This window comes from Strigops habroptila, chromosome 5 (assembly GCF_004027225.2).
Source record: "Strigops habroptila isolate Jane chromosome 5, bStrHab1.2.pri, whole genome shotgun sequence".
In the NCBI taxonomy this organism is placed as follows: Eukaryota; Metazoa; Chordata; class Aves; order Psittaciformes; family Psittacidae; genus Strigops; species Strigops habroptila.
In genome coordinates, this window is record NC_044281.2 from 56,975,948 (window position 1) to 57,002,372 (window position 26,425).

The 26,425-nt window shown below is 39.0% G+C and overlaps 1 protein-coding gene across 2 annotated transcripts in view; it reads left to right on the forward strand.

Annotated features, from left to right (window-relative positions):
• Positions 1–26,425, forward strand: part of CNTNAP5 (contactin associated protein family member 5) — a 311,837-nt gene that overhangs the window by 255,573 nt on the left and 29,839 nt on the right. For both annotated transcript variants that reach the window (XM_030487762.1, XM_030487761.1), the window contains 5 exons: positions 3,585–3,712; positions 3,896–4,066; positions 6,122–6,340; positions 12,132–12,371; positions 13,949–14,173. In XM_030487762.1, coding sequence (XP_030343622.1) covers positions 3,585–3,712; positions 3,896–4,066; positions 6,122–6,340; positions 12,132–12,371; positions 13,949–14,173 — 983 coding nt within the window. The remainder of the gene's footprint in view (positions 1–3,584; positions 3,713–3,895; positions 4,067–6,121; positions 6,341–12,131; positions 12,372–13,948; positions 14,174–26,425) is intronic.

A 26,425-nucleotide genomic window follows, 5' to 3' on the forward strand; every position in this document is an offset into this window, starting at 1 on the left:
GTTTCTTGAGGGTGCTTTCCACCCTCTGAAATATATTTTCATCTGAATTTGTGCCAAATTGAGTGCTATGTTAGATAAGCAGAAAGTCTACTTCCCAAGCTTAGTAATATATTTATACCATTTTCTGCATTTATAGGACTCCTTTAAGGAAAGGGATAAAACCTGCTTTGATTTTTGTGAACTTGGGACTTAACTTACATTCCTGGCCAAGGAGTATCACCCCCCGGGACCCTCCTGCAGGCAGGACCAACCTGTAGTTCTCAATACTGAGAGGGGGGGCATAGCATGGTGCAAAAGGCTGCTTGGTGGAAGAGGCCACAGAGTGCTATGTGAAACCTGCTAAGAAAAATAAAGTAATGGTTTTGGCTAACCAGAGAAGCAGCTATGGAAAACCAAATAGAATCTGGTTTTAAGCATATGTGAACTGATAAATTAAAATACGTACAACGAAAAACTTTTTATTTGAAAACTGTAGAACAGTCAAGTGATCCCCAAGCCCCCTTTGGGCAAAATTCCAAATGTTTTGTCCAAAATGTGGAATATTTGTATTTTGTAGTGCCACAGCAGTGCCTCTGGGAAATTATTTTACAGGTAGACACTCCTCTCTGAGGCATAATACACTGTATTTGAGAGGCTGCCATCATGCACTAGGTAAAGAGAAGAGCAATTGTGGTGCTTTGTAAGAAATGGAGTCAGAAATAAGTTTAACTTCAAGAATACCAGGAGTTGAAAACACTCAAAATTTAGCTCCTGTGAGGGCCTGCATTGTGTGTTCAAACCTCTTTTCTGCTTTTCTTAGTTGAAACTTCCAGACTTTTTATCAAACACTTGATTTCCCACCATAAAATAATAATAATAAACTGCAACAATGGGTACGTTGTTCCTATCATAAGCACTTTCTCTGAAGGGCAGAATGTTTTCCTGATACGTTGGGTTTCAGCATCTGCTTGTATGAGAATATCTATCCTTACACAATTCTTTTTTATCATGTGTGAGAGGATAAAATACATAAAATGTGCTGTTTGAGCTTCAAGAGAAACTTAATTGAGTTTTCAAGTGAAAACAAGCATTAACATAAAAGTGAATATTTTTATTAGTTCTAGAATGTTTTTCTTTCTCACAGTTGAGCTATGTTACTAAAGTTCTCTGTGACATTGGCATATAGCTAGTAAAAACTCTGAGTCATAAAATTCTATGTAAAAGAACTTCATGCAATATAACAGAATATCTAATAAGGAATGCAGTTCTCAGAGTTGTGGAAAAGATATCTTTAAAATGTCACCATTTCTGGTTTTTTTGTAGATATCTTCAGTGGTAGCTGTAGGAAGATACTGATTTTTATTTTAATGCTGATCATAGCTAGTCAAAAGACTGCACTATTTTTTGAATGAAAATAAATTTGCAGGGAACCTTGAACCTCCTTAAATATTTTGTGGATTTTTTTTATTATTTCATTTTTTTAAAGCAAATGCCAGCTTAGTTATTCATGTATTTATTGCATATTTTATGTCCTCTTTCTGTGCATCTTTCTGCGCATCTTTCTGCCTTTTATTCATTCATACTCTTCTTTCTCCCACCTACTGAAGCACCTTATTTAATTATCTTCCTAAGAAATAAATAGTTCAGCTTTTGTTTCAGCTGTTTCATAATCTGTTGAGAGCATTTACACTAACTTTCAAAGGCTGATAAAATAAGCTATATGAGTATGCTGCTGAGAGACCTCTGTGAAAAGATTTGGAAATCATGTACTTTTGATTCATAGTGCTTTTCCTTCTGAGCCTGTACTGAAGGCATCACTCTGCCTTGTGCCTGGGAATTTCATCTTGCTGCTCTTTGTCTGTAACTATCTGCATGACAGACAACCGCTGAAAAAAGGAAAAAATGGTAGTCAGAGAGGGTACCTCTCCTTTTCCCCTCTGAATTATGAGAAAATTAACTGTGCTGCATGCAATTAGAAACAATGAAAAATGAATGAAATGTATGCAGCCTTTATAAAAAATATCAAAATATCCCTTCTATTTTTTCTAACATTAAACAGAAGTAGCACACTTAGCCAAGCAAACATCTGAAGTTGTGTTATAGCACAGCTGCAGTGTTCTTCCTGATTATTATTTCTTTGCTGAAGTACTGTGTCCCTTCCCACAGCTGGAACTATGAGAGGTATGTTTGTGGGTGGTGTTATTACGAGCAGCGTATAGGTAGTCTGGGATCCTGCCTGGAATATCAGATTCTTTGGCAGTGATATCACTCAGAAAGTGATACCTGTTTCCTGAGGCTTTTTGTCATAGCTGCCTGAAAGAGCAGTGGGTGTAAATTTGGGATTATTGCAGAATGTAGTCTTCGCCTCTGAGCAGACAGGTGAGTTGAGTCCAGACCCTGCATGCAGATTGCTAAACCATGCAGAGGTAGGGATCCCTTTCTCCAAAACTATTGAGCTCCGTTAAGGATGTGCTGCCAAGCTTATGTGCCCAGGTGCACAGCAGACCTCAACCCTGATTAAAAATGCTAGGAGAAGGAAAAACTCATCACTGTGGATGTAAGATATGGTAGCACTCTCCTCTCTATAATCTATCAATTGATAGAGATGTACCTCGAGAGGGCGGTTTGGTTCTGGTAAGGTCAGGGTTGAATGCCTGAGGGACTCAGTTCAGTTCATGAAGCACAGTGGGATGAATGTATATCTGTATACCCTGCCAGAGTCGAAGCTGCTGAATCAGCTTAGGGACCAACGGCTGCCATGAAATGCTGTGCTGCATTCTGAGGACAACAATTTGCCCAGCACACTCAGAGTAAAACTAAAGAAATGATCCTTTAGGAATCTTTCTTTTTTTCGCTCTTCCTTTCTAGCAGCCATGTGTAAGTTAGTCGCAGCTGAAGAATAAGCCCAGCTGACACAAACAAGAGACTGCAGTTCAACAATGCAGTAAATCAGCCTTCAGTATTTCAGTTGCTGAACTAAAATTCGCAGAGGCATATAATGCAAAGGGCTGATTCAGTCCAAACTCTCTGCCAATCCAACCATCTTCACAGCGTGCTGAGTCAGTTGTGTACCAGCCATCCTGCAGTTGGATCAGATATTGTCTGGCTGCCCTGTGCTAATTACATGCTGGATCAGGTATTGTGTGTCCTCTTCTTGCTCAGATAAAGCATAAAGCCAGCATAAATGTCATTATCTGTCTCCAGCTAACTTAACAGAAGCGCAAACTTGGACTTAAACCCGATCCACATCAAATTCCTTCTGCTGAGGAAACCCAGCAGAGCCCAGTTTACATTAATGCCCATCAGGCAGAATGGCAGTACTCTGCCTCAGCTTCACAATCAATCGGCACAGCTGAAACAGTTACAGTCCATACCTGATGTTATCATGTATCCAAATACAATGTCTTCAGTGGCCAGAATTATGTATGAGCATAGAACATACACGTGCAGGTATATGTCTTAAGGAGTGTGTGCTGGTCACAATTCTAGGCAATTCTGCAAAAAACCTTCCATCCTTAAGTAAGCATCTGTCAAATATAGCCTTGCATAAGGAATGGTGGGGATTTTGTCTGTGATTAATCTGTCTCCTGTTTATTATAATCCAGGACAAATGACACTGGCCTCCTTGCTTTCAAAGACCATTTGCCTGTAACTCAGATAGTGATCACTGACACAAACAGATCAAATTCTGAAGCTGCTTGGAAAATCGGCCCTTTGCGTTGCTATGGAGACAGTGAGTACTGGCTCTTCTCAATTTCTATAGGTACAGAATGTTCCCTCTTTTTGTTTTGTTGTGTTTGTTGGGTTTGGATGGGGGGTTTTATGTATTTATATGATGAAAGGTGGCTTTTCCATGCGTAGCTCACAGCTGCTGTCCTGTGCCAATTAACTATAGAGAAGGGTGTTGTGTTTTCAGGGCAGTTCTGGAACGCCGCTTCTTTCAACACGGAGGCCTCCTACCTGCACTTCCCTACCTTCCATGCCGAGGTCAGTGCAGACATCTCCTTCTTCTTCAAAACTACTGCCACCTCTGGGGTGTTCTTGGAAAACCTTGGGATTAAAGACTTCATACGAGTTGAAATAAGATGTAAGTTTCACCTCCAAGAAATCTTAGTGTATTTGCCCAATTTGACAGGTGCAGGGAAGTGGGAAGAACATATCTTCTTCTGTCTTGAAATGGTGGGAGATGCCTGAAGAGGGTAAGATGGAGACATATAGACTTATTAATCTAGACTTATCTATGTCTCCTGTCAGTTTCCCTCTATAACCTTGGTCATTACACTTAATCTAGTTATAGCTAGGTTTGCCTTTCTTAACCAAACAGGTGACTGAAATTACTTTTTCAATTACTTTTTTTTTTCCTCTTTAGAGAAAAAGCTACTGGTTAGATGTACCTGTAGATTGTAATTTTAGTTGAAAAAAATTAGTTGAAAATTTTAATACAGCCACTCTGATGTTTACTTTTATTTCTGTGTAGTAATATACCCAGTCTGGTAGAGCCCTAGTGTTCAGAGAACTCGGTGTGTATGGTACAGCTACGAGGTGAGAGTCTATGAAGGACAGGATGCTAATTCAAGATAAGTCAGTGACAGTTGTAATGGGCCTTGAATATTTCAAAATCTAGTAAGTGACTGAAATATAACTACTACTCAGTCTATAATGAAGAGTAGCAGGGACTTAATTAGTGAGGTTTTGCCTCACTCCTGTTTTGATGACTTCAAATATTTATTAGTTACAAAAGAGTACTGTGGCTTTGACATGAAATGTGACTCCTGTATTCTAAATTCTGTTAAGCTTAGGAAAAACAAACTGAGTGCTATGCATTTTACAATATGCTTATAATATACCCAATATAAAATTTAATAAAACAGGGCCCCAAGGCCCTTCAATTCATTAAAAAATGGTAAATGTCATGGTGTGTTATCACAAGGTGATGAGGTATGATTTACTGTTAATTGCACATCAAATTCCAATGTGGTTGTACTTCAGTGTACTGCATTTCATTCTCAGGGATATAGAAGTAAAATGGCGTTTTGATATCAAATATTACAAATACTGTAAACTACTAAGAGGATTGTTTAATGAAAGCTTTTGTATGTATGTTAAATCTGTACTCCTAGAGAAATGAGTTCTTAAAAGTCTGGGGAAAGTCTTTTAAATGTAGGTTTCTCATTAGTAGTTTGGTGTTGTGTTTCTTGCTGCCAGATGGAATTTGCAGCCTAAAGGCCTTGTATCAAGGAAGCTCCATAGACCAGCTGCTTTATAGGGAAATGGCCTTTTAGCAGATGCAGAGGCTCAGAATGGATCTTTGTATATCCCTATGGAGTGTTTCCTATCTTAACTATCTAAGAAGCAGCTTCTAAACTAGGCCTATCCAATTTGTTGGGCTTGAAATAACAGGTTTTTATGAATTTGCAATCCGCAGCCTTCTGGTTGTGTGGTCTGTGGACCTGGGTCTTGGTCTTTCTGACATATTTAGCATTTTAGGAGGAGGAAAAATAGTCAGTAGCAAGAATGTTAAAAAGTTCTGTCTCCTTTCAGGCTTCCAGCAGAGGGAATCCTCTATATGTCTGTTGTTTTTCAATTATTGTCCTGTTTCTAGGAGCCCTACTATCTCTGGATGTGTGTTACATATGCCTTTTTAGTCTTGGATCACCAGAAAAAAAAAGGGGTCAGGCTTATTCAGACAAACAAATGCTTCTAGGATTCTCTTCTACCATATGCAGCCAAGTTCTGTAATTGTTAAGTACCTGAATTTTGAAAGATTTAGGCAGAAAGACCCCCTTCATCCTTTCTTTCATCTTATCATTATTTGTCCAAAATCTTTTGCTACCATTGTGTGACTTCTGTACAGCATTTGGCACTTTTTGAAGTAAAAGAGAACTACTATTTCTAGAGCACTGCAATTGTTATAGCAAAAAAAGATGGGTACCCACAGCCAAGCATAATCACAACAGAGATCAAACAGTGAGGCTGCAGACATAGATTTATGTATAAGCTGCTGTGTAGGAGATGGGAGGTAAATGATGCTGTACTGTTTGCTGACATAAAAGTTAATGGACCTTATACTTATGTAAGATGTCTTGATGTCAAAAACACAATTTAATTTCACTTCCTCTTCATATCTATTTGTCTATTCCAGCTCCCAAAGAGATCACCTTCTCCATAGATGTTGGGAATGGCCCCAGAGAAGCCACTGTACAGTCTCCCACACCCCTGAATGACAACCAGTGGCACTATGTCCGAGCAGAGAGGAACCTCAAGCAAACCTCTCTCCAGGTGGACAGCCTCCCCAAGAAGGTCCTGGAGGCACCTGCCGAGGGGCATTTCCGCTTGCAGCTCAACAGCCAATTATTTGTAGGTAGGGACCATGTAAGGGTTTCTGTAGATATATATGGTATTTCCATGTCCATACCTTGGTAATGGTATTGTTTCATCATTGAGCTTGCATGTGGTGACCTATTCTTCTTTCTCTTCTTCCACTCCTGCCTAGGGAACATAAAGTAAACCCAGACTCCTGCATTTACATTTAAAGCACTAACCATAGCTTAACCATGGTATTAGATGGTATTTTTAGGGTCTAAGATTGCTTGAAATGTATTTATTGCCAAGGAATTCATAGTGTTTCTTCTTGTGCAGCACTAGATGTGTAATTTGCTGTAGGAAATGTGATCTCTCTTTTTAGATGCAATGTAAAAGGCACAAATTCATCATAAAAATTTCTGGGGCAAAGCTTGATGACGGTGTGGTCTTAAAGTCTGTTCCTTCAATCACGCCTGCCAAAACCCTTATTTGGCCATAGAGTGCATGTATAAGAGAAGTATGAACACAGTAAAAGCAAATACAGTTATTTTAACTGAAGGTAATCTTTAAAAAGTAATAAAAAAAAAATCAATAAATTAAAAATCTCCATTTGCATATACTTTGTTTCCCTATCTCCCTTGACAGTGAAATCTATATTGGGACCAGCTTGTATTTTATTATATAATCAGGGATAACAAAGAGAATTTTGCCTTTTCTTTATTCAAGCACTGTCTTTCCGAGTAATCTTCTCAGTGATAGAGTGGGTTGTAACCTGTTGCTTATTCAGGGCCACTACGGTAACTACTGATTCTTTCCATAAAATGGATTTTCTTAGCTGAAATGCTGCAACAAACCTCAATCTGTCAATTCATTTTAATAAAGTTTACCTGTGTATCCACACCTTTTAATTTAAGAAGATTTTGGGGCATTTATTTGAGCTGCTTATTGTGCATGTGTGCAGTAATTACTGGGCTCTGAACATAAGGAATTAATCTGTTAATTAATAGATATAGCTGCATCGATGGCCAGGACCCCCTTCCCACATAGCTATTGATTTATACCTAAAATGATCTCTGACAGGCTCAGCCAGAGGAAAGTTCACTGAAGAATTCACAGAAGGGAGGCTTAAGGCTGTCACAGTGAAAGGTTTCTGTTTCCTGGTGTGAAGCATGCTGCTAATCACTTGCTTCGTAAATGCCAAGATGATCCTAAGAACATGTTCTATGGGAGGCCAGGCCTGAAGGCAGTAGGGTTGGGCTGCCAGACACTTCAGAAGCATTAGAGAAATCTAGCCAAGGTACTGTTTCCAGTTAGAAAATATACAGAGCTTAATGACTGGATAGGCTTTTGTAAATTTTTCATTGTGTCTTTTTAAAGGAGTAAAAATGAAAGATTTATCATAAGTCACCAATCAGATATATCAGATATTTCAACTGCTTACCATCTCACATCTGAAAAGCAGTATTTACCTATAAGCTTGCTTCTCTGCCTCAGCAAAATAAACAGGTTACCTGAACAAAATTGATGGTGGTTTTAAAGTGACACAATCGATGAATTGCATCATGGAAATCCATGACAGTTAAGGAACTCAACAGAGAAATGTGCCAACAGGAACACTTGTCAGCAAAGACAAATGCAAAGCCCTACACCAGGGGCAGAATATCATCATGTATCCCTACAAGCTGGGGTAGCAGCTGTGCAGAAAAGGTCCTGTTGTTTTTGGTGAAGTGAATTTGTACCTCATCTGAATGTAGCCGTGCTTTGAGAAACAGGTTTGTCCAGTGGATCTCCAGCAGTGACTTCCACCTTTCTCTGATTGTACTTAATATTTACAGTAAACTCTAGGACATAGTTACTTTATCTCAGCCAAGAGGTGAAAAGTTCTCACTATGCACTAAATATATTGCATTCGGTTGTCCATCTACACTTTTACAGAACCCTGCAAAAAAAAGGACAGAAAACCTAATGTTTTTAGGAGTGCTTTTTTCATACCTTAGCTGTTCCATATTGAAAGCCAAAACTGTTCATGACTTCAGAAGAAATGGACACCTGGGCAGCCTCCTGATTCTGATGCTGTCACTGGGTGCTCCAGGAAAAAGTGGCAGAAGTCCAACAATACACAGATGTGGCATAATTTGTCTCTAGTGAAAGTCTCATTCCATTCTCTAATGGGAAGCCACTGATTTAACACCTCAACCATGTGGAATGAATTCTATCCATCTGAAAAACAAATGCATAAACAGCATTGTAAAAAGGAAAGAAGCAGCACCACATAATATTACTCCCTACTCCCCTTCTAATCCACAACATATTTGTTTCTGCTGCATTTTGCATACTGACAGTGATTAAGGAGTTTCCAGTCTAAATGATTCTGTGTGGCAGGCTTCTGAGATAGCTTTCTATGAGTGCAAAGTGGAAAGGAGAAATGACTTTTCACTGCCAGCACACTCAAAATCAAACAAGCTTGAATTTTAAAGCAGCCTAGAAGAGTTAGAAAACCATTTCTCACTTTCTTTCAAGGGGTCTTGAGTATCTAACTGCTTTAGGCTGCTTTATAATCTTCCGTCACAGCATGGGTATCCTGGCACCAAGCTATGTTACTTCTGTTAATTTAAAAAAATTACAGTAGGAGCAAACCCCAAACAAACATACAGGCTAGGTAATATCAACTGCACCAAGCTTCCCAGCATTAGGCCAATTTGGCACATTACTTGCAGAATGATTCCTTTCAATGGACAGTGGCTTTCAGCATTCAAAATGAGTGACATCTTTTTGAATAGTTCAGCTGTCTACCAGTATGTCCCTGTGGTCCTGGAGGAGGTGTGTCATCATCTCCTCTCAGCTAGTGGAAAAGGCATGACCATAACATTCCAGTATAAGGAGGGGAAAGGCAGTCCTCGCAGATCTTTTTTAAGAACAGGATTTGCACTTAGACTGGTAACATCAGAGGAGCAAAATACAAATCCTAAGAAGTTAATTTTATGCATAAAGCATTTGATCAGAAGTTTCTGTGCTATTTATTTGGTATGTTAAGTAGACTAGCAAAGTTAAGTGCTTAGGTTCCTGGTTTTGACTTGGGAGCAAGGGAGCAAGGACTCCTTGGGTGGATCTCCTGTCTGTTGTAGACAGTCCAAATGTAACATGCTCCAGAGTCAATATCTGAGAAACTTTCCTGGGAGACAAAGAAAAAGAAAGAGAGAAAAAGAAGTGGCATACTTTGTTTACTGTTGTTGCTTTTAAAGGAATCTGTAGACACTTTGGGATATTTTGGAGGCTAGGACAAGGAATTAATCCCTGTGTATCCTGACAGCTTTCTGCAGCTTTCAGTTTGAGACTAACAAGTGTGACATGGATGTCTTCTAAGGAATATCATAGCAAGTTCTCCTACTCCTGAGTAATAATAATTATGATTCTTATACTCCCATGACCTTTCCTTTTCTTTGTATCAGTTACATAAAGGAAGAATGCTCCTAACTTATTCATGCTGCTTCAGCCTCCCTAATCCAATTCTTACCAACAAAAAGTCCTTTGCTTTTTAAAGCACATCCTCCATGCGTTGGTGGAACGTTAATTATTTAGCCAAATGTGTCACCAAGATATACTGTGAGTGCCCAGTTGTGAGCTTCTTGCTCCCTTCTCTGCCTCTCTATTCCCTTGCTCCCTTCTCTGCCTTTCTATTCCTTGCCCCAAGGCTTCCCACTAAAATTTAGCTACATAAAACAGCATGGTTCATTTGACTGTCATCTCCACTCAGCAAGGAACACTCTTAACCTTGGTGTTTATGGTCCTGAGGCTTATCCTAAAATCTGTTTTCCTGAACAAAATATTTAGGTCATGTCCATGAAATTGTCCAGTCCAAACAGTCTATTAGACTAGGAAGAATTTGTAAAGCCTAATTTGGGGAAGAATTTTGTTTGGTTTTCGTTTTTCTCTGCTTCTCAGGAATGTATTTAAAGATTAGTTCTAATCAATAGAAAAAAACTGTTCAAATGCCCAAATAATACACAGATTTGTTTAATCAATACTGTGTGAATCTAGGATTATTTAGATGGTCTCTGTTAAGCCCTATACTCTCCAGACAGAAAAACTGAGAAACTTATTTTACATGGCTTTCCGAAGTGCTTTAGAGATCAGGAAGAATATGGGTAGTACAATAAACATGACATCTGTGAAATTGTTAGCAATAGTTTGTACTCATTCTTTAAATGTTACAACTGGGACTTGAATGTGTGCAGAGAGAAGAGGCAAGAAAACTGTCATTTATACTTGTGATATTTGTGGTAACCTCCCATGCAAAAGAAAACAGAGTAACTAGTAACCTTAAAGGGAGAAATCACACTTCTACTTATTTCAACATTATTGGAAATTCTGTATGGTATGTTTGGTTTTGGAGCAAAATCTCCAAAGAAAATGATTGTGTGTGCACAGTGCAGCAAATGCAGAAGGTCCAATTCGTGTGCTCAGACAACCTTTAAAATAAGTGAGCTAACATTTTCTCACCTGAAAAGAATAGCTGGCTAAAGAAAAATTGAAAGTATTTGTTTGTCTGAGAAAGGTATCATAAAATTAGCATGAAATAAACCTGTCTCACACATATTATCTGTAGTTCAATTATTCTAATTCAAATCCAGTATTTCTGCTATTAGTGTACCAGAAAGAAAAATAGGCTAGAATGGTATAGCAGAACAATAGTGTTTTGGTAAGATTGCTTTTCAGACTGTTGCTTCATTCTCTTAGTTTGCAGAAGTCTTGTTTTAATTAAACAATTTATAAAAAAACAGATGCTCTTCTGCAAGGACTTAGCAATATGTGTAATCTCTTATCTCATGCATTTTGATATAGAATGAACTTCTATAGAAGAGTAATTTGGAAAGATAGCTTCTTTCATACTACTTTTGCAGGAAAATCACCAATAAAGCTAGCATTGCAGATCTACAAATGTTGATAACTTCTGAAGCAGAATTAGATTTCTTAGCAGCAATCAAAATTGCAGTATCTTCAAAAGCAAAACATTGGCAACTGCCAAACAAAGCCTGCAATGAGAAAAATGGTGATATTTTCACAAACTAACAATCATTATTAGCATCATTCTCAGAGACCACCTCTTATGGAAAAAGTGCCTTCATTGTAATACTTTCAGCAATTTCATTGGGCAGATAAGAACTAGTTACGTTGTAGAGATGGAACTGCCCTCTTGTGTAGAATCATTCAGGTCCGGTGTTTAGGAAGAAATGCAATTATGTTTAACAATTGTAATAAATAACACAACTGTAACCTGAACACATGTTTCTTGCGTACAACAACCATTTACATGCAACATCAGGTTGGGCAGTCATGCATAAATTCTGACTCATTTCCCTTCGCCCATCCCTGATGCTGGACATGATTCATCCCTGCTATCTGGACTCATCAGCATGTGTAACTCACCTGTTGTTGGGATTAGAGTCTTCTTTATCCTCTGTACTATGGCAATAAATGGGAAAAAAAAATATAATTTTAGGTTTGGGTTTCTCATCTATTAGGTGATATGCAGACATACGATAAGCTAATTTTTTTCCCAAATGAATTTTCAGTTCAAATGCCAGACAGGGCAGTAGATAAGGCAGGAAAGAGAAGAATGGCAACAAGAAAGTGTCACATACAGCTTTTTAGTCCTTTCATAAAGATAAATAGAGACCTTTAGTTTCCAGGGCTGTCCATCTGTCATCTTCCGCCACTGTATGCATAGACATAGAGAGTATTTTTTAAAATTCGTGGATTCATATTTGGACTTCTGGATTGGACTTCAGGGCTTTGATTGCTGTGCAGACTCACCAATGAATGCATGTCCTTTTTTCTCTCTTTTTCAGGGGGAACAGCTTCCAGAAAAAAGGGCTTTTTGGGATGCATTCGATCTCTGCATTTAAATGGACAGAAACTTGAGCTTGAAGAGAAAGCTAAAATGACACCTGGTGTTAAACCCGGATGTCCAGGGCATTGCAGCAGTTATGGTAACCTGTGCCATAATGGAGGAAAATGTGTAGAGAAGTATAATGGTTACTCCTGTGATTGTACCAACTCAGCCTATGAAGGACCTTTCTGCAAGGACGGTAGGCAGCGAGCTTTGATCCTAAGTCCTTAGCAATCTCTGAATTACAGCAGTTTCACCCATGTCAGCTTGGTGTTCCCCATGTTACAAGAAGACATTCTAATATCAGCTATCCGTTCAGCATTTGTTTATCTTAAGCAGCCTAGAGCCACCATTTGTGGACTTCAGTGATGGCCTCAGAAATTAAAATGGTATTAGTTGTCCTATTAAAGTTACCAACTATGTCCCGCTATGATCCCTGTATTCAATTGCATATAATCAGCCCAGAAATTAACAAATAGGGCTGAAATTTCTTGTAACTGTAATTTCTTCTCTTGAAATTTCAGTGGTCTGCCTGAATCCGAATGTTTAGTTTGTTTGGTTTTAAACCTTATCCAGCTTCATCCACTTTCACAAAACCTTGAGACCTTTTATTTACAGAGTTTTAGAGCAATGGTGTGACAAAAAGAGGTAGTCTTTTTATGTTTTTTTGCCATTTCTGTGACAATCCATCCAAAGTTACTTAAGAGACATAAAAAATAAGCGTGAAGCATCCAGGAGAAAACTGATTTACCTGGTTCAGTCTCTGGTGAATGTGCCTTTACTGAACCTTTCTGGTGGCTCATAGGAGAGATTGCCAATACCAGAAAAAGGAGCAGGGCAAATATAGAGCATCCAATTTAGATAGCATGTTTTTGGGGATTGGAATGAACTAGCAAAACTCCTGCTCAATTACAGCAAGGTGCCATATGAGTGTTTTAATTTCCATGGCTGCCCCTTATCTTACAAACACAACAGGTTTACTAAGTGGGTTGCATCACCTGCTGGTGCAAATCAGTGTAATTGCATTGCAGTCCACAGAACTGTCCTCAATTACATGAGCTGAGGATTTGGCACCGATGGCATGAGAGGTGTATCAAATAACCACATAGTGTACTGTTAGTAGGTGCTGTTGTATAGGTGGAGCTGCTTTACTGGAGAAAGTACTTGCAGTCAGTCTGTAGTTGAAGATATCACCATCCAGACTTTACCTCACATTAGAAAAAACCTGCTCTTATCACATCTGTGTATTTCATGGCCAGGCTATGCTGTGTTCATTGAAAACACAAGCATGAGTTCATAGGTTCTTAGCACGCACAGGTAGATGTTTCTCTTCTTTTGGAGCTACCAAAGACAGCTTCCCCCACTGGCTGTCCTTGGGTCAATGTTTTGCTTTAATAATGACTTTGTTTACAAAGGAGACTGGAAAGGACAAATATATTGTCTTTACTGGAGGAGAAACAGAGAATATTGCCTTACAAGTCAGCTGTCAGAAGATGGTGAACTGAGCATTTATTTGGCTGACAGACATTTTGGCCTGTTCCATGTTGTGGAGTTCTTGTTCTGGCACTAAAACAATTGAATTTAGAGGCCAGCCTCCATACACAAACAGACTAAGGAAGGACACACTGCTCATCCAAAGTAAGGAACGGTGACATCAGCTGGGTCACGGGTATTTTGCAGCACTTTCTTTTTGAGGCAGTCAGCTCATATCCATGCCTGTCTTGGAAATCTGAAAATGCAGTAGCTGAAATTCCGTTGATTTATGTATGCTTTCAGAGGTTTCTGCGTTATTTGAAGCTGGCACTTCCGTTACGTATATTTTCCAAGAACCTTATCCTGTCACAAAAAATGCAAGCACTTCAAGCTCTGCCATTTATGTGGATGCTGTCATATCCAAGGAATATATTACATTTAGCTTTCTCACAGCACATACTCCCAGCCTTCTGCTGTACATCAACACCTACTTTCATGAATATTTGGCTGTGATTCTCTCCAAAAATGGTAAGTAATCTTGATTTGCTACCAAAGGGAGACCAGTGTAACTGTGTTAAGTTTTTTGTGAGAATAGTACAGAATTCTGCTCTAAGTTCATTTCTGTGTCTGCAACTTTATCAACTTTGTGGTATTCAGTTCATGCAAATGGCCATCACTCTTGTTTATGTCCCTGTATTTGGCATTCAGTGCTATACTTGCCTATTCAGTCTTTGAATAATCATGTTCTTGGGGTTTAAAATGTGCTTTGACTTTCATTTGGCAAGACTGTACAATAGCAATTCCTTGCTATTTATTCCACACTGAGATCCATTAGACCTCCAAGATAAGGGAATGAGAAATACCATGAATGTGCAAGAACACTTGGTGGGGAAATATATTATCATTTTATCTTTTGCATTCTGTCTTGACACATGTATTGCTCTTCATGGGTTGTTTCAATGGAATATGGCCAGTACATCTGAGTATTAAAGCCAGAAAATGTTAAAGTTTTCTAGGTTCACTGACAAAAACATGAGGTGTAAATACATTTTCTATTAAAAGGTACATGGCATGGAAACTCTTTGAAAACATGTAAAGATTTTAGGGGCATAAGCCCTATGTCTTCTCAGAAAGACTGGTTCCTGAGTCCTTGCAGTGCTTTCAGAAAACTGACTCCAGACAAACATCATCCTAGACAAATGGGGATATTTGAATTATTCAAGAGTTATCAGGCACTGGAGCACTGGAAGTGATGAGTAAGCATATTGGTGAGTCACTAGCCTGCAGCAGAAGAATAGAAAATTAATGCTACGTGGTTGAATATGTACATTTGACCGAATGACCCAGAGCACTCTAAAGCCTTGAAAATTCCAAAATAGCTAAGCTTTCAAGTAGCATCAAATGAAACTAATAAGGGGAAAAAGAAATAAAAAGTGTTTTATTCTCTATATGGGCTTTGTAGTAGTTTATCTCCTGGTTACATCATGTGTCTAGCATTCAGGCTGGCAAGGGATGAGTATCCAAATCCCTGGGAGGGGCAGCTGGGACATTATCAGCCTGGGCCCATCTACCCTAGGCAGAAGTCACAGCAGGGCAGTGGGACTGCTGAGGAAATCCTCTCTCCCTCCAGTCCTAGATTTACATCTCTGATTTGCTCTCAGAGGCGTTTATGATTTTCAGATATATGAATATTCCAGTGCATAGCTCCGGGTGGCAGAGGTTAGACCCTGCTGAGGTGAAACTTGGAATACTTCTTAGTTACACTCTGGTTTCTTGATGCCACTCAGGCAATCAAAAGTAGCTCTAAAGTGAATGAAAATGTAATATGCATTCAAATCACCTTTACTGCTGCCAGAGTAGTGTAAAATGACCTTAGAAACATAAGTCAATTGGCTCTTATTGATGAAATACAACCATAAGCAAGCTATAATTGTGATATTATGGAAGGAGGGACTCTAATGGTGATTGGGAAAGGGGTTGGTGTCAGGATACTGGGATCTCTTGTAGCAGCTCAGCAGGAGCAGAGATAAGCCTTGCATTTTAACAGCTGCACCATCTGCAGATCTCCGCTTTGGTTCAGAAGGAGATAGGGACTCTCAGTACTTCTGGAAATTAGGTGGAGCCACTCGCAGCACACTCAGGCAGTTTAAACAATGGCGTTTTTCTCAGATCTGTACCCCTATTTACTCACTTGTAAAATGAAGATGACAGTAGTTTAGGAGGTTGGTGAGATGTCATCCGGACTATAGTCTCTGGACTATGACATGTAGCACTATATACAAAGAATTATTAAGATTACTAGCTGACCCTGGTTAACTCCTGAAAGTTTCTTTCAGGGTTATTCTGTGTGTGCTTCTGTGTCATTCTTTCAAGACAGTCATTTCAGTCATGTATATTCTCTGCCTTTTGTCACAAATGTAATCACTTTTAAATCTCATATCCTCATATTTTTTAGTCTTGTTGGAATTGAAATTTTTCCAATGAAAATAATGTTCAGATATGTTACTCTGTCTTCCTCTAAGAGGTTTATGCTCACCATAAAGTTACTGGACTATGCATACCAATGTCCTTTGTAGCATTAAAAATGAGTGTGATTCATTGTCTCTTATTGGCTCATTTTCAAGGAATCTTGCTGAGTTTGACTGTGTAGTAGGACCTAATCAGGTCCCTGCTGGATAACTGATTAGTTAAATAAAGGTTAGGCTCCCAGTGAAATGGAAATGGGCATTCTCACTGAAGAGGTGAGCAGTAATATTCTTTGCCATACTCCCAAGACCCTTTCCACTTGTTAAGAAACTGTATTAGAACAGTCTATGTATACCTTACTAGTTTACCTTTTCTAAGTATTTTTCAAGCTACTTCTCATGTACCCTGTTATTCCTCTTTTCTGTTGTCCACAAAATAACTAGGCAAATTATTAGTTAATAAAAGTGACAATGAGAAGAATGTTTCTGGTAATTAAGACTTTCCATGCTAAATATTTAACATTAAAGAAGTGAAAGTGTCTGCAAGGCTTATTCATAGCTAGTCTGTATTTAAAGGGGCTTATATGAAAGTGAACTTGAATAGGCAGCTATAGTCTAAGCCAGTCAGGTGTGAAATGTTTCTTTTCAGTAAAATTAATAAATAATCACATTTAACCCCAACACACTTTGCACTGTCAGTCTGTTAAGTAGATTATATCATTAGAAGATACAGTATGTATTGATTGAGACACTAGAATTGTGGTAATAAAATGATTCATTTAGAGTTACCCAACAGGCCAGTATCAGGCCTAGGAAAGGAAATAAAATCTCATGCCCACTCATGGCTTCACCCACCCAAATCAATTCTGCTCACAACAGAAAGCCCTTCCAGTGCTTGGAGCCTTAGAGGGCAGGTGGTTCATAAAAGAAGTAATGACAGATGTTGGGTACCACCATATGTCAATGTAGAAGCTACAATTCTAGACTTATACAGATGACCTTCCCCTAGAAAGTGAGAGGCTCAGTAGTGCCTAGCAGCTAATACTTCTAGAAACAGTTCCCACCCAAATAGCTTATCTATATCACAAGGTTATTCTTACCTTTGATCAATTGGATCATGTCATGGCAGCTTATGGGTAAGTTTTAGAAAGTTGATGTTTTTAAAGATAACTTAGGGATTTTTTTACACCATTAGTTAAAGCTTACACTTCTAAATCATACATGTGCCTTTGAAAATTGTATGTAAAATCTTAGCATTGTCCTGTCCTCCCCAATCTTGCTATCATACCCATGGATTTTTAAATTACACATATGTATGGATGTGTATGTTGTATATAGGTGGGTGTGTATATGTGTATGTAGATGGGTCTGTATGTAAAGCTCACATAGTCCCATTGATCCCACATTGAAAAGATTAGCAGTACTGTAGTAATTGGTAGTGTTAGTATAATATCAGTGCTGTAGAAATTTTAAGTTACAGTACCCATTACTAAGCTACAGAAAATGGATACATGTCTCTAATTAGCCTTTTCAGTGTGTTAGTCCACAGAAGTTATTCACATCATGGGAAGCTACTGCCAAGAAGAAAATAGGTTAAATTTTCACCATACATTTTTGCATTTACATGATTTCACCAAGCTACCAGTACCTTAGTATTAGTATCTGTGTCTTGATCCCTAAAGACAATAATTGATGGGGGAGAAAAATGTTAAGAAAGAAACTCTTAGTACTTCTTTCTCCATCTTCTTTCCCCCCTGCAAGTAATCAGATGAGCTATGAATATGACAAAGTATATTGTCTAGAAAATGTTTTCCCGAGTCTGTGATTCTCAGTGTTGGCTTTCTCCATAAAAACAATATGACTCTTAATCTAGAAATCAGCAGATATCCAGCATCAAATAAAAGAGATAAAATCTCAAACTATCCTAGAGTGATTGAAAATTTATCTGTATTTATTATCTTATCTCATAAGAAACTAAACAATTTGAGTCCTTTTTTTAATTTATTTCTATCCAGTACCTATTGCCATCATAGTGAGCTCTGTTCTCAATTTCTTTTGGAAATCAAGACTCTGAAATTGCATAGGAAACATTAAAGGCAAGGAAAAAGGCACAGATTAAAATGACAACAGCTTGAGTAATTCTTCTGTTAGGACTCTAATACTCAGAATGCAGTAGCAGGACCTAGATCAACTCCACTACCCTCTTCTATAAGGGTCAGCTGATATCAGCTGATACCTAAAGTAAATAGGAAAAGAAAGCGAAAGCAGTAATAGAGGTAAGCTGAGTTAATACTCTGCAAAAAAGAAGCAAATGTCATCAGTGAGAAGCTATTGATGTTGGATTTTATTTTTAATAAACGAGAAATCTACTGTAATCTCCTTCTGCCTCTAAGTCAGAAGCAGCCTTTCTGTTGAACATGTGAATTCTTACTGGTTTTGCCTTGCAAGTCTGTTGAGCTGCATCTTCAACAACTTTTCTCAAGCAAAACCAAAGCTTTTGTCATTCAATGGTAAAGAAAGGCAAAAAATGTAGTTCAATCTTTGACATAAAGAATCTTTTGATTCTGCTCTTGCTGTGCACTCTGGAGTTCAATGGGGCAAAACTAAAATAATTAGGTAAAATAAGACTTACTGAAATACTGGTGTGGGTCTGGGGGGTGATTTTGCTGGTTCTTTTACTTTACCACCTTGTGGGTTTTAGTTTTGGGATGTGGTTACCACAGTACGTAACTAACTGCTGCAGAAAGATCTTCTATATACATTGAGCGACCTGCACAATTTATGTGACTTAAGTGGAAAATGGTGACAAGTTTCAGGTATAGTTATTTTTAACAGATCAGGAGCAGGAAGTGAGTTGTGCCGGGAAGTGTGGGAGATAGCTTTATTGAGGAGACTAGTTTTCAAGCATCTGTTTGTGAGTGACTGAGAATTGTTCCCAGTCTAGCTCTGGTTCACAGCCATTAAATTATTTCATATGACAGGTAGTACTATATGTTTTTAAATGTAATTTCACACAGTTGTTGTAGTTGGCCCTGAAATCTTATGTTATTTACTGACTGAGGGGCTAGTGAGAGTTTGATTGGGAATGGTGAATGTAAAAGAAATACTCCCCAGTTGCCTGTAAATGGGAGGCTAGCTGTGGCACCATGAGTAGAAAGGGTTGAGGTGGCAGGAGACCTCCAATCAGTTTCTTTATGTAAGTAAGAGAAACTTGTGTGGTTAGAAACATCTCTGGTCATTTGGATGATTCCCTACTCTAAGCACGCTTCACAGGAAATAGGAATGCTGATTAGAGTTTTCAGTTCAAATCCAGCACTAAGAAGTCTTTGAGGGAAGATGTGGACTTGGACCCCAAACCCTGTTTGTTTGTTTCTTTGTTTTTAGCGTATGGCACTCTAAATCTCTGAAGTGTGCAAAACTAACTTGAAAGGAGAAGCAGACACAACATTCAGCCAAGAACTCTGGCAGATTTCTTTGTCTTCTTTCCAAGAGGAGAGAACTGAAGGATCTGTCTCATTAGCTGAATTCATGGATGTGTTTGTACTCATGGAGTTTTTTTTGCCACACTGAAGGGTCAAGAGATGTTCTGGAGACCCACAGGGGAAGAACAAGGGAACTGTAATTGGATTACATTGAGCAGGAAAGGCTGAGGATGCAGTTTTAATAATTGATCTGTGCTCTGCATATATACAGACTGACTTCGAACGTACTGATGTCTGACATAAAATCCCAGACCAGTAGCTGCAGATAATCGGCTAGGAAGAAAATATACATTCCCATTTGCTTGGAGGAGGTGTTTATCTCCTAGAAGACTTCAGTTCCTAGCTCGCATTTTGCAGTTGATAAGTAATTTTGATTGTTGGATTTCTGTAGAACTGCCCTAAAAAGGATGGGAAGGAAGGACAGAGGGTCAAAAGCTCCCATGTTTAAATAGATGCACAGAGATATATATACTCTTCAGTAATTGTGAAATGAGGGTCTCTTCAGAACTCATTTTACCAAAACCTTTATCCCTGAGGATTGATAGTAATCATTTTTCAGTTATTCTTACGTTGTGAATTATCTGTGTTCTGGATGGAGAGAGCTGTGTAGTGAGAGCTGTAGTCCAGCAGAACCACTTGCTCTAGTGCTGCTTTGGAGCAGTGTAGCTATCTCCACACAACATAGAGCCCAAACTAATAATACTTGGAAGAGCCAGCCTGGGACCAGGCAAACCTCCTTTTCTATCTTGCTTGTAGTGTTCCTATTACGATGTTAATTTTCCCCGCAACATATCAGTTATGTTGGTGGATAATGAAAAGACGTCTTTGTCCATCTTGCCTGGTGAAATTGGGTGTTTATGCCTTAGTCTTTGGAAGACTAGCCTTCTGGAATCCCAGGTCAAGACCAGGGGAAAAGTCTGGAGCAAGTAAGATGTATGCTTGGTGGAACTGGGTCAGATCAGGGAATGCTTAAGCAAACTGGACTTGCATAGATCCATGGGCCTTGGTAGGATGCACCCATGAGTGCTGAGAAAGCTGACAGATGTCATTGCAAGACCACTCAAGAGGCAATGGGCACAAACTGAAATGCATGAGGTTTCATCTGAACATCAGGAAACTTTTTTACTGTGAGGGTGACTAATCACTGACACATCTTGCCTAAAGAATTGTAGTCTTCATCCTTAGAGATATTTAAAAGCTGTGTGGACATGGCCCTGGGCAACCAGCTCTAAGTGTCACTGCTGAGCAGGGTTTGTTGGACAGCTTGATCTTCAGAGGTCCCTTCCAACCTCAGCCATTCTAGGATTCTGTGAAAGATTGCAGAAGTATGCATTTGAAGGTGTAGTAGTGAAAGTATATGTGTATAAGAATGTATTTTGCTACAGAAGAGTCATCACAATGCTACCATTATATGGTTCTTGTACTGTGTACTTGTTACTAAGTAAATGTTTCACCCTTCTAATTTTCTTCATTAGATGACTGAAGAACATGAGTCAGTTCTTTTTATGTCAGTGGTTGTGGCTTGTTATGAAACTCAAATATTTCCCTTGAGAGTTTGCTATAATCAGGAGAAGGACTAAAGAATCCAACTTCTCCAGTCACAGAAGCTGGCATAATCTGTGAAATATGCAGTACTTAGGTGGACTTACTGGTCAGAAGAGCAGAACATTTTCCAGAGACTTGTGACCAGCCAGGCATTGTGTATAGATCTCAACACAAACAAGGATCATTAGCCTCAGAAAGCCATTAATCTACAAAGTACTGTACTGTACTTTATTAGGAGTTTAGAATGAAAAGGTGATTTGAGAAGAGAGGCATATGATTATTTCTCTCCAGTTTTATTTAACAGATTATTGCTCACTCTCCAGCTCTACAGACATCGTGTAGTGCTCAAATTGGTTGTTTCTTTTTTTCTGTTCAGACCATCTTTTTCCATGTTCTCATTGCTGAACATCATGGTTGGTTGTTAGATCAGCATGAAACAAGTTCTTGCTTGAACAGGTGTCATCTGTACTGCCGAAACTGGAGCAGGAGTGGTTGAAAGACGTTAGGAAAAGAATGGAAACTACAAGCCAGGATCTCAGTTAGGGCAGGTTGGTATGAATTCCTCAGGGTATCACAACAGAGGATTTCAGCCTTTTTTGCGTGCAAGCTGTTCACACAGTTAGTGGTGATGCATAATCGGCAAGGCCACATGGAACTTTTGGAATTCATAGAATGATACTTTTTATTTCATTCACTGGGTAAAGAATAAAAGCTCTTCCTGCCATTGTGGCTGCTGCAGTAGTCTTAATTGAAAAGTACAGTGTGAGATGAAAGCCTGGCAAGACTTTTCTGCATACAAAGGTGAGTAAACCATAGGGCCTACTTAATGTCTGACCATGAGAAGACTAATGGCATCCACTCTGTGTTTAAAGACAGGAGGAGACATCTGAGCATCAGATCAAATAGTATCATACAGATAGTTTTTGTTAATGAAGGGTCTTAAAGTGACTTTTAAAATTACAAAGAATGTGTAGAAACAATATAACTTAAAATTTACCAAAATAAATCTCACCATCAGAAAACAGGTAATTTCAGGGAGATTTAACTGCATCTGATGCTTTCAGCTCTTTCCTTCATCTTTATGTTCAGTCACCTTCAAGGCAAAAAGATGATTAATGCAGCATCACTTTGCAAAAGAAACAGCAACCACTTCCTTCACCAAAAAGAAGTATCTAGGAATAGAAAAATAATGATAATGACTAGTAGAGGCTTTTTAAATTGCTGCCTACCCAGAGGTTTCATGTCATTTTCCAAAGGATGTTAACACTCATTTATTTCACCCACAGATAAGCTGTGACACAAAGAAGTAAGACAATTTTTCAGCAGTCATCCAGCTGGTAGATCCCAAAATGTGGCAGTGCTCTGTCCATCACCTCCAGGATACATAAATACACCACTGTGTATGCTTACCCATGAGCTAACTGGAAAGACAGTGTTTAGTATTACCCCACAACCATGGGTTCACCTTGATCCCATTTTAGGCCCAGCCACATTGGCATGGACATGGGCTGCTTTGTTTAGATGAGTGTTCTCCTTAAAATCACTGGAATAAGCTCTGTGTAAAAGCCACTCAGTATGTGCACAATGAGTTTTATGTCTGTGGTCCTCTGGGTCATCTTTTAGACTTGCAATATTTTCTAGCTTTGGAGCAAAAAGAATCTGCCAGTTCCTTTTTAATTGCTGGTCAGCCTGTGTTAAGCCACCTGGCGGCTGGTGGGAATGAGATGTCTGTGAAGGTTAAACACATTTGTCAGTCACGTAAAGGAACTAGCTACATTTGCTGATGTTTAAGTGACATTCTCAATCTGGCTCCAACTGCCTGGCAGGATTGCAAAGTGAACTGAGGTCATGGGCCTCCAACTGAGGTCATGGGCCCCCAAAAAAGCCTTTCAGGGCTTTTGGGTGTGTGCTTTTTTCCAAGTTAAAGAAATTCAATGTGAAAATATTTTTGTTTTTTAAATATAGGATGTCCTAAATATAATCTTTAAGTCCTGAATGTCTCAAGCATTGGGTAGGAAGCATTCAAATAAGCACCTATTTTTTCCCACTGTTATGAGTGATTACAAAAAAATTGGGGGTTGGATTTTTTTATTTTAAACCCTATGAAACTGTCACCTAAGCAAATGCAATAGCTGAGTAATCATATCAACAAACATGTTTGACAGTTTCACTTCTTTGTTTTCTCCCTGCAAAACAAATAGCAAGAATCCCCTCCTAAAAATGTGCAAGTACTGTCTTAGTTAAACGCCACTGGACACTGAAGAGATGGGCCCTGTTCTTTCAAATCACCAGTGGTACTTCCACTGAAGAGTAAATTTACTGGGTAAATATCCCTGGGGAGAAGCTGCTAATTAAGGAACAGGTTTCTTAGCCAGCTGCTCCTAATAGAGAAAAGAGTGGTTCATTTTTAGATATCTAGGCTATGAATAGGGACACTGTCACACTGAAGCTGTGCAAGTTGCCAGAGAGATATTTTGTGGTAGAGATGACTGAAAACTGTGCTGTTGTGCAATCAGGAATGAATAAACATTTCCACCTTATGAGCTGCAAATGGCTTTCTGGGCTAAGTACTTTAATATTATTTTTCTGTTTCATAGCAGCAACATCAATAGCCTCACTAATATATTCCATCCTTTGTTTAATTGGTGACTTCCTTAATAATTTTCTCTTTTAGCTATAGCTCACGTGAGTGCTGAGGTTGGGTGTAGTGGTGTAGTTAACATCTTACAGCCTGCCAAGGTTGAGTGTCTGTTTGAGACAGCTGCAAGTGGTTCTGTTGGTCCTAAACTCCTTTGTTTCTGGGCACCTCTGATGCAATGCGACATGCAGGAGTAGTCCTAGGCCTTTTTCCTAATTCAGTGTTTTGTTAATTATATATACATATTTCTCCCAAATCAGAGTTGTCAGCTGCCCTGGTTTAGATGATTTTTCCTGATGTTACATGGTAGTGATAAACTTGTACATTTTATGTGTGCCACCCACATGTGCTCCCTGAACTAACCTCAGTTTCTCTGAGTGGTGCAAGATGTCTTGCCAGCTGCTACAGACAGTTCAAGTCATTAAAAAGTGCTAATGAAGTTGGTGGAGATATTGGCTTCAATCTGGGCTCATTTAAAACCAGTTTCTGTAAATGAAGGTCCTGGAGAGCTGTCTGAGATTCCAAGGGTATGTCATTCCCTTCCTTGCTGTTTGGTTTTTCAAAACTAAATGACACAACACCTGTGGTCCTGGTGACATGTGTACAGGAACCTTGCTTATGAATGATAGATATATAGACCAAATTCCTGGTATCCGTTTTTTTCTTTTCTGCAGAGCTGCTTTAACCTTTTTGCCAAATATCTAGCACTGGAGTGAGATATTTCAAGCCAAGAAGTCTTTCTCAGAGCTAGAACACTCTCTGTAACATTTTCCTATGCTCCCTTTTCCAGCTGATGATTTAAAAATTATTATCTGATTTTCAACACAACCTTTGGCAGTCCAGAATGAATGTAAAGTTACTTGGCATAGGCCACAAATCCACCAGATGTTGCTGACATTCCACTCAGGTTTTGCTGTAGCGAGAGGCAAAAGAAAGAGGACTCTCCTCTTGACATGTTCAATCAGAAAAGGTATTGGACACACAATATGTAGCATCATGGCCAAGGTATTTCTTCACACTGCAGTTTGGGAATATATTTTTCTTCTTCAGGCTGAACACTTTGAAATCTCCAACCAGTTTAATGTCCTCATTACCACTAGACTTAAGAGCTGCTACTACATCTTTCCTCTCCTCAGCAAAAAGATAGCAGGAGTTTGAAGGCACCATGCTATTCCCGTAGCTGCCTGGAGGTTGGTTACACTGGCACTGATCATTAGTGTCCTGCTAGTAGTAACCCACTGAAAGTGTGTCCTGGGAGAGTTTTGTTTCAGAAGAGTCACCAGCATGGGATGGCATAAATACTGCACTTTAGTTTCTATTTCCCAGAACTTCCCCCTGCAGAAGGGGACTCCCAGGAATCCTGTTAAAATGGCTCTGTAGCTCTTTTTATATCAGCAGAGAGATGTCATTCAGCCCTACAGTCATGGATTAAACTAATTCAGATTACAGGCTGAAGACCACAGTGATGTGTATGTAGCAAGCCAGCTTTGATACTGGTAGTGGTCTCATCACAGTAGCATGGCAGCCCACATGCACTCATTTCCTCTAGAAATGGTGAAAAGAGGCCACACTGTGCTCTATAACTCTGTGACTAAACTATGCCTGCTGCCTCTTGGGTGGCTCTAGAGCTAGCACAGCATATCTATCTCCATGCTGATCTAAAGTCTGCAGAATTTGAAACTGAAAAGGATGACTATAATAATCAAGTGTGAACCTACTCTTACCTAGCACTGCTGAGCTAATATGCCCAGTAAATTTTCTAGCCCAAGGCCAAAAACATGATACCTCTTTTTTTCCTTCCCTCCCTCTTTTATGGGCTTAATAGAAATTGCCTCCAGCAATCCCACATACATTAGAGAAGGAGAAAAACACAACAGGCAGTGCATTGCTTGGGCATTGTGGCACTCCAGGTGTACATGCTTAGACATGGGGAGCTGAAAAGAGGATGACAGGCATGACTACAGCAAGAATGCCAGAAATTACACTGTTCGTGATTAGCGTGAATCCCTATTGTGAGGCAGAAATTATGCAAAATACAGATAGAATAGAGGATAGGGAGAATACAGCTGGTTTATATAAAGATTTTTATTTGCAGTTAGTGACACTGGGCTGATGCGGTGGAGAAAGTCAATGGACCAGATAATCAAAATTCAGAGGACAAAACAAAAAAATCTTAATAATAATCCTAATTAATAATCCATTTATTTTGCCTGTCAGGTAGCAAAATGGCAATGTAATCTGCTAGACAAATTATTCTGTACTCTGAAAACAGAAGAAGTTTTGGTATAGAATGCAAGCCAAAATCAACTCTCAGCTACAGTGGTACAAATTCCAAAACACCTCTGGAGAGATGAGCCCATGTTCTTCTGGTTTATATTAATGCAAATTTGACCCCAGGCAAAATGCCAACTTGAATTCAGTAGTTTTGAAGAGCAGCCATCCAAAAAAAGTTGCCACTGGAATTCAAAGTAATTTGATAAAATAAGATGCCATTCACAGATCTCTTTACATGGTTTAAGGTAAAATTGTACCACTGTGGAAAGTAAGATCTGTTCTTAATGGATATCAAGAACCTCCTCCATTGTCTTCCAACAAATGGAACAGATGGTTTCTGTTTTAAAATCAGTGCTTCTCTGATAAAGTCAAAGCA